At 57.0% G+C, this 9037-nt stretch overlaps 1 protein-coding gene across 5 annotated transcripts in view; it reads left to right on the forward strand.

The window, feature by feature from the left end:
• Positions 1-1228: 1228 nt before the first annotated feature.
• Positions 1229-9037, forward strand: part of Atp2b3 (ATPase plasma membrane Ca2+ transporting 3) — a 45628-nt gene continuing 37819 nt past the window's right edge. For all 5 annotated transcript variants that reach the window (XM_019208006.2, XM_019208007.2, XM_019208008.2 and 2 more), the window contains exons 1-3: positions 1229-1567; positions 5962-6159; positions 6267-6524. In XM_019208006.2, the coding sequence (XP_019063551.1) occupies positions 1357-1567; positions 5962-6159; positions 6267-6524 (667 nt within the window). In that variant the 5' untranslated portion in view covers positions 1229-1356. The remainder of the gene's footprint in view (positions 1568-5961; positions 6160-6266; positions 6525-9037) is intronic.

Genomic DNA, 9037 nt, shown 5'->3' on the forward strand with positions numbered 1-9037 from the left:
CCCTTTTGTTTTTCTCGTGTGTGCCACAGGCATACACACCTTTTCTTGACACCCAAGGTCTATGTCCAAATGGCCCGTTGTTTCCCAGAGACTCTGGTCCCCTCCTGAGGGCTATGGTGCTCCCAGCTTGCAGCATTTTGGGCTTGAGTGAGAGCTAAGGTCATGGACTTGGCCAGCTTCCTTTGGGCTGCCCAAGGTCCTTCATGCTCTCCTCAGGGCTCTGGCTTGACACACCTCCATGGGTAGTCCTAGGTCTGAAACCCAGATGGATGGCTACGTTCTACTTCTAAGAGGGCCATTCTGAGCCAGGAGCTCCCCCAAAGGCCCAACCGAGCCACAGTGCCCGGCTGACCCCTGGCTGATGTGACAGCGAAGGCCAGGTGCACAGAGACTGCAGTCTGGCAGCAGAAGGGAGCCCTGAGGTGGGGCCAGGACACTGGTGGGGAGGAACGGTGAAAGGGTTGTGACTTCATCATTCTCTGAAAAGGGGGAAGGCCATGCACCCTGGCAGCTCAGCTCCTACATTGTCTTGAGGAGGAAAGAGGATGTGGAAGGTACGGGTGGCATTGTGCTGGGGGACAGTGTTGGCAGAGTCACCGGTGACCTGTGGCCGCTTGTGGCTTTCCCCTGTGTGCCCTTTCTTGATCTCTTCCTTGTTCACTCCCTTTACCCACTCCTCTCTCTCTCCTCCCTCCCTCCCTTGGCCTCCTCCTTTCCTGTCCCTGGCTCCCAGGTGCTCCCAGGGCCACAGGAACACCCTGCGCACTAAATCTTGACCTGGAGCCCTGTCCATGGCTCAGCCTGCTCCCTGGAGCCTGCCACAACCCCAGGCCTGAAGCCGTGTGGCCCAGAGGCAGCACCAGCAGACCATCCGGGATTTAGAGCATGCCAGCGACACTGGGCGCGCCTTAATCAGGCAAGGGGGGACCTCCCCAGCCCCCATTCATAAAGGCGATGCTGGCCTTTGTCAACCCAGTCACCGCCTCATTGTAGCCAGGTCCCCAGATGAACAGGGAGGGGGAGCTAGTGGCAGAAGGGTCCCCAGCCTTCCTTCCCTACCTGGGAAAGCCCACCCACCTCCAGGTGCTCATGGTAGACAAGAAGGGGGACCCACCCTGCGAGGTGAATTTTGTACCTGGCCAGTCATGGCTCACACGGATTATGTTCTGGATGATGGGACCTTAATTTTGTCTCAACCGCTCCTCCAGCTTCGCCCCCTTCTCTCCAGGTGTCCACACTTAGCCACTGCCCCTTACCCCTGCGCCTCACTGGGCGCCAAGACTGCAGGTGGCTGGCCACCTGTCTTTCGCCGCAGCGGAGCCGAGGCTGCACCTGTGTAAAAGCCCGACAGGCAGGATGGGCGACATGGCCAACAGCTCCATCGAGTTCCCCCCGAAGCAGCAGCAGCAGCAGCGGGATGCCCCCCAGGCAGGTGGCTTCGGGTGCACGCTGGCAGAGCTGCGCGCCCTCATGGAGCTCCGAGGGGCCGAGGCACTGCAAAAGATCCAGGAAGCCTACGGGGACATCGGCGGGCTCTGCCGGAGGCTGAAGACTTCACCCACCGAGGGTAGGTCCTGCAGAGGGCTTCTTCTTGCCCTCTGTGGAAGGTACTCTGTGCAGGGGACCCATGTGGTCCCTTTGGTAACCGAGTCCTGAGCCCCTCGTCTGCACCTCCTTGACTAGCTTTTCTCAACCCTATAGAGCCAGGGGGAAGGGGAGATGAGGACCCCAAATGACCCCTCCAAACAGCTTCCCACTGATGAGGAGGAAGATGCCCTTGTCTGCCTATTGGGGGCTTTTCTGTACACTTGCCACTGTGTTGAGCTAAGTGAGACCAGTGGAGGAAAAGGGGTGCAGGACTTGAGTCTTCTGGGACTTGGGTTGCCAGGTACCTTTCCCCGGGAGCAGAGGGGTGGCCAAGATGGGACACAGGAGGTCCAGACTGGAAGTGGCTGCACTCACAGTTGTCCCATACTGTCACTGCCCCGTGAGCCTCTGGCAGCCTCGGACATCCTCTGGAAGGACTGAGGTGGGGGCTTGGCTGTGGGGCAAAGCTCCACCATTTCCCAAGTCCTTGTGACCGGGATCCCCTGTGAGGCAGGGACCACCCAAGGTCCAGGTCCAGCCCCAGCCTCCAGGAACTGGAGCCCTTTCTGGCCCAGCTGGCACTGGCCTGGCAAGCCTGCCCGGGCTATCCCAGTCTGATGCCAGGCTCACTCTCGGCCAGCGCTGATTGATTTCATCAGCTGCCCGTCTCAGCAGCAGCACCTTGGCCCACCCAGTGCTGCTGTCCCTGGCCATCACCCTAGGCTGCTCCTGCGCCCTGGCACCCCTATCCCATCCATCATTCATCGCCAGGCCCTGCCCATTCTGGTTTCTAAATCCATCCCTCGGATGTATCAGCTCCTGCTCGTCTCCCCTGCAGCCTACATGTCCTGGCCACCCCCCCACCAGGGACTTTAGGGTACAATCAGAATCCCATTGCTCTGGCCTCACCCCACCTGGGCTTCAGAGGGGAGGAGTGGCCTCCCTGGCCAGCCACCTGGGTGTCCCTGAGTGTGCGGTGGCATAGTCATGCCCACAGACACCCTGTCCCACCCACCCCACCGTACACACTAGCCTTGAGCAGCCATGCTGTTGGGGCAGATGACCCAGCTCTGAGCCAGAGGCTCTCGTTCCTCCCTGCTCCTTGCCCCCCACCCCGGGCCTGAGGCCCCCAAGGAGGTTGGAGTGGAGGGCCATTTAGCCACAAGGGCTCTGGCCTCTTCCAGATCAAAGGAAGCAGATGGGCTTCAGCTGGCGGCTCTTCCCTTGGCCTGTCAGGCCTTGTTAAATATTTAAAATGTCAAGGCCCCTGGGAACCTGCCGATTCCAGGCAGAGCTCAGGAGCTCTCCTGGTGCCCGGGAAGGGGCAGGCGTGGAGAAGGGCAGGTACCTGGGTAGGTGGCCCAGCCCCTCGCTGCCTTCTGAGCAGCTGGGTTGCCCTGGAGGGAGCCCTCAAGGTCTGAGGGGCAGCCCCTCCTCCTGAGCTACATGGACTCGAGCTGTCTGGTGCCAGGAGCTGTGACTTGTGCTCCCTGGGTCCCCTCAGCCAGGCCACACAGTCCTCGGCAGGCCTGCTGGCTCAGCCACCAGGCCCTCCCACTCAGTCTTGCTTAGACACAGTGGCTGAGCTGTAGGAAGGCCAGCTAAGCTGCCCCCAGGCCCCACGCCAAGGCCTTGGCAAGGTAGGCAGGCACGGGGGTGCCCAGTATGGGCTCAGGGACAGTGGGGAGGCTCGTGGAGCACTGGGAGAGGGGCTTTGTCTCCTGGTCATGGCCCATTACCTCACTGTCCTCTCTGCCTCTGAGGAGACCCCAACAACTTCCGGAGTGCATCTGAAGACAGCTGCTCTGCTGGTCAAGAACCTTAGCGTGAGGCTCGCCGGGGACTTGGGCCCTGCGCCCCCCTCCTGGCTGCTCTTCACAGGAGTCCTCGGAAGGAGGGGCAGATTAGCTAAGAGCCAATGCGATGTGGTCCTAATCCAATTCCGATGGCATCTGGCCTGTGCTCCAGGCAGGTGGCCCATCTGTGTCCATGCCAACCAGCCAGCCCTGCCCCCGTGCCCTGGCCTCAGGCCGCCCTAGGACCTGCTGGGCAGGCCTGTGCTCAGGAGCGGCTGCAGAGACAGTGGTGGCACCTGTTGGGACCCCCGCACCCACAGGAAGGCCAAGGCCACAAGGGCCGATGATGCAGATAAGTGTTGCTACCGTAGCAAGGGCAAATCAAGAGCAAGGCAGGTGCAGAGGCGGGGAGGAAGCTCCCAGGGAAGGGGCCCAAAGGCCACACTGCCCCTGGGGACAATCTGGGCATGCAACAGGGCTCTGTGGAGGTGACAGTGAGCTTTCATCCTTTTCAGGGGCCCTAGGCCGGGTGCCTGAAGACACAGGGTTCTGGGGCCTCCCCAGTGCTGGCCCCATTTCTCATACCTCCTAGCGCTGAAGGAGAGAAGCTGGGTCTGGAGTGATGGACGGGCCCCGGAGCCAGCCCAGGGAAGCAGTGGCCCTCAGAAAGAGGCCTTTGGCTCCGGCAGAAATCTGAGCTGCCAGCTGGGCCAGAAAGAGAAGGGCAGGGACAGCTGCAGCCCTTCTGTGTGAGGAGAACTAGGCTGTCACCTAGCTTAGATCGGACATTCTGTGGCTGCGGTCCTTCCACCCTGGCCAGGCCACACCCTGGCCCTCTGCAGGGGCCCCACAGCACCTCCTTGTTCTCCAAGCCCTTCTCCTTACCCCTGCCCCCCGCAGCAGGTGGCAGGAGTAACAGCAGCTGGTGACTCAGGGCCATCCGACCACCAGGTGCCAGTGTGGCTGGGCACTTGGGGGCACAGACCGGGGAGATAGTGAGAGCATGAGGAGGGGCTGGAAATCCCAGGGTCCAAGGACAGGGAGTGACGTCACCTCCCCTGCCACCCCCAGGGGAAGTGGCTGAGCATCCCTGGAGGCTCAGAGCCTCACAGGAATTTGCCCAGTCAGTGGGCCTGGCCTCTTTAGCCCCCTGACACTGCCGGGGTCCAGGAGCCTGGCCTGCTTGAGACCAAGGGGGTCTCCCCTGGAACTTCTGGTTCTTCCTGCTTCATCCTCCTTGTCCCCTGGCTGGCACCCTGGGACAGTGAGCCATTGGCATGGGCCCCTGGGAATCTCATTAACCCCTGCACTCGTCCTCAGGAATGATGGTGACAGAATCAAATGGGGAGGCCACCATGGTGAGGCCAAAGCCACTGAGCTGGGCAGACACCATGTGTATACACAGCCTCACAGGGCCCCGTCCTGTCCTACCCTTCACCATGACCCCAGCTCAGGCTCTGGGTAAGGGGCTAGGAGCAAGGCAGCTGTGGGCCCTGGGGTCTCACCTGACAGTCAGCCCAGGACTCAGTTCCGGACACAGTGAGATGACACCCACCACACAGATGTCAGGCCAGGTCCTCACCACCTCCACCAGAACTGGCTTTGCTTCTCCCCAGCCAGTCCTGGTCCCCTGCCTGCTCTCCTGGGTCCCCTCTTCCCCTCACATGACACTAGAGGTACCCCTGTTTTGTGTCTCTGCACCCCCCTAGCTATCATGCTCCCTCTCTCTGCTCCTACGAGAAACTTCTGGAAAGTGGGCCTCACTCCCTGTCTCCATTGGCCACCCCTCTGTCCTTGGCAGCTGTGCTTTTGAAGGCTCCTGGTCCCCCTGGGCCTTGCCCCTGTGCAGGCCCTGCTGTGCAACCCTGCAAATCTTGGGGACCAGCAGACCATGGGGCCGGGGTGTGACCAAGCCCAGTGGTTGCTTTGGATGCACATTCCTGTCCAGCACTGGGTCACTGTGCAGGGTCCTGCAAATGACAGGGACTCCAAGTGTGTGGAGCTGGAGATATCTTCCCAGGCTTGAAGAGTCACCCTTCAGAGAGGGCTCTGGTACTTCTCTGGCCCCAGAGAAACCAGGCTGTCACCCCCACCCCCTTGACTGGTAACTCCTCAGAGTCACTGGCTGCTGTCTTCTCCCCTTCTGGGCCCCCTCTGCACTTGCCCCTTGATGGGCACTATTGTGTTCCTGCCAGCGCCCCCTCAGTAACAGTTGGGAGGTAGGACGAGGCAGCTCAGGAATTGACTGATAGATGAAGGAGGCACATGGCCTAGGTTGGGGCCCCAGAGACTGGGATCACTGTGGCCCCAAGGCTCTCTGGGCCTGTTTCTGATCTGGGCATCAGGAAGAGGCCAGCAGCCCCTCTTCCCAGGCTGAGGCCCCCTGCAATAGTTCCAGAGGGCCTCATGCTCCCCCACACACACATGGGTCTGAAGAAAGGGCACTGTTCCTGGCCTGGGCAGCCGCCTCCCTGTCCCAGAGCACCATCTAGAGGGCTGCTCGCGGTGCCCAGGCCTCAGGCTGGCCTATCCCATCCTGTCCTTCTGTGCTTCTGCCCCTTTGTGGGGCATCATGCAGGCCTGGCGGACAACACCAATGACTTGGAGAAGCGCAGGCAGATCTACGGACAGAACTTCATCCCCCCCAAGCAACCCAAGACCTTCCTGCAGCTGGTGTGGGAGGCCCTGCAGGACGTGACCCTCATCATCCTGGAGGTGGCTGCCATTGTGTCCCTGGGCCTCTCCTTCTATGCACCGCCTGGAGAAGAGAGTGAAGGTGCGGGCCAGGGGTCTGGGCGGGAAGAAGAGTAGGGTAGCTTCCTAGATGGCCCTGCCCAGGCTGGCATGACTTCTTTTGTGCTTCTCTTCCATCCTTGGGCATAGCCTGCGGGAATGTGTCTGGTGGGGCGGAAGACGAGGGTGAAGCAGAGGCCGGCTGGATCGAGGGGGCTGCCATCTTGCTGTCTGTCATCTGCGTGGTGCTGGTCACAGCCTTCAATGACTGGAGCAAGGAGAAGCAGTTTCGAGGCCTGCAGAGTCGAATTGAGCAAGAGCAGAAGTTCACAGTCATCCGGAATGGGCAGCTCCTCCAGGTTCCTGTGGCAGCCCTGGTCGTAGGGGATATCGCCCAGGTCAAGTATGGTGAGTGTGTCGGTCTTCACCCACCCCCTCCAAGAAGAGTGGGCCAGACAAGAGTTCCCAGCAAGGTTGTCTCCTCAAGAGTGCCTGTGCCTTCACCTGCAGGGGGCTGGAGACAGGGACATTGTGGATTCAAGATAGGGAGGAGGCAGTGTTTAAGAGACACAACAGTGACCCCAGGAAGCAGGCTGTCCTCATGGCCTCTGTGGAGGCGTTCATCACTATTGCAGGATGCAAATGTCCCTGTTCCCTGGCTAGGTGTGGGTGTCTCAGTCACTTTCCTATCACTGGGACAAAATACTTGACACCCACAATTTAAAGGAGGAGAGGTTTATTTTGGTTCACAGTTTTTAGAAGATTCAGTCTATGGTTGGTTGGCTCCAAGGCAGGGCAGCATGGTGGAAGGGATCACAGAAGAGAGATGCTCACCCCATAGCAGCCAGGAAGCAGAAAGGTGAAGGAGCCAGGGACAAAAACACACCCTTCCAGTCATACCCCCAGTGACTTAGGCCACACCTCCTAACAGTATATCCAGCTGCTGAACTCATCAATATATTGATCCACTGATGAGTATAGCTCCCCCATGATCCAGTCACATTCTAAAAGCCCCACTTCTGAATACATGAGATTTTCAGGGGACATTTTAGTTCTAAACCATAACATTCTATCCTTAGCCCCCAAAAGATTCATGTCCATTTCATTATGCAAAATACATTTAGCCCATCTTTAAGAGTTGCCAAAGTCTTAACAATTTCAGCACTGCTCACGAACTGAAGTCCAAAGTCTCCTTTGAGACTCAAGGCAAACTCAGCTAAGAACCCCTGCAGAAATCAAAGAAGTTAAACATTGCCCATATATAATGTCTCAGGGTAAACCTTTCCATTCCAAAAGAGAGAAATAGGAAGATAGAAAGGAATAGGACCAAAGCAAGATGAAAACCCAGAAGGGCAAACATTAAGTCCAGTAGCCCCATGTCCAGCACCGGGACAGGTGGTGGTAAGATGTGAACTCCAGAGGGATTGAACAGCCCTGCTCCTATGGCCTTGTTAGTTGCATTCCACATGCCCTTTCTTGGGCTAGCTCTGCTCACTGCCTATGGCTTTCTTCAGAAGTTCCACATTCCTGGAATCTCCAACTTTCCAGAGTCTCCACTGCACTTTAAGCTGTACTCTCACTGGTTTACTCACTGCCTGGCTGCCCAGGCCTTCTTCCAAATCTGGAAGGATCTCTCCATGACCTCACAACTCCTACATTTTGCATGCCAGTAAAACCAGAATCATGTGGACAACATCAAGGCCTGCCACTACCATTGTCAGTAACCAGACCTCCTTTAGACCAAGGCAGCAGAGGCCTCTGAGTGTCTGGATGGCTGAGCACAGTGAAATGAATCCCATAGAACCAGTTCCTTAGGTGGTCCTTCTCAAGCATGGGGCTCAGAGGCTCTCTTCTTAAATGAAAGGTTCACACTTTTGCACCTTTGAGTCTGTGAAGGGTGAGGCCTAGCCAATTTCTGAGATGCCTTCCAGCCACCTTTCCTACTGTCCCGATGCAAAGTACTTAGCTTCTTTTTAATGCTAATTTTTTCAGCAGTCACATTTTCCCTGGGCCCAACTTTATAGGTGCTTCCTTTCTCACCAAGCTGCAAGTTTTCCCAAATCATTTAACTCTGCTTTTTGCTTCTTTTTGCTTCTGTTTCTCACTGTAGATTGGGCTAAAAGCAGCCAGCAGTACCTATGCTGCAGCCTAAACATTGAGCTGCCTTCAAATTTCCTCCACCAAATCAGTTAGTTCACCAGATTCAGCATCACATGAAGTCTTAGGACATGGACACAATGTAGACAAATTCTTTGCCAGAATGAAGCACACATGGTGTCTAGTCCAGTTTCCAATAGAATCCTCATTCCCATCTGAAACCTCCTGACTTTGGCCTTTGCTGTCCACATTCCTATCAGCATTCTGGTTTTCTAGCTCTGGATCAGAATCTGCCATCAATATCTGCTTACAGCAGTTTAGGTCTTCTCTAGCCCACATCTCCAAACTTTTCCAAATTCCTCCCACAGACGAGTTCCAAAGGGTTTCTTAAAACCATATGATCAGGTACAGTCATAGCAATGAACCCCCACACACACACTCCTGGTACCAAAATCTGTATTAGTCACTTTCCTGTCACTGGGACAAAGTACTTGACACCCACAACTCAAAGGAGGACAGGTTCATCTTAGCTCACAGTTTTTAGAGGATTCAGTCCATGGTTGGTTGACTCCAAGGCAGGGCAGCATAGTAGAAGGGATCACAGAGAAAAGATGCTCATCCCATAGCAGCCAGGAAGCCAAAAGAAAAAAGCACAGTGGAAGAAAGTCTCACTCCATGGCAGCCAGGAATCAGAGAGAAAAAGGAAGAGCTAAGGGCAAGAGTATACTTTTCCAGGGCCAGGGATTTAGCTCAGTGGTTCCGCTGTCTGCCTTGCAAGCGCAAGGTCCTGAGTTTGATCCCCTGTACCCACCCAAAAAGCATAT

The sequence above is a fragment of the Fukomys damarensis genome, unplaced genomic scaffold (genome assembly GCF_012274545.1).
Source record: "Fukomys damarensis isolate Sample0158 unplaced genomic scaffold, DMR_v1.0_HiC HiC_scaffold_39, whole genome shotgun sequence".
NCBI lineage: Eukaryota > Metazoa > Chordata > Mammalia > Rodentia > Bathyergidae > Fukomys > Fukomys damarensis.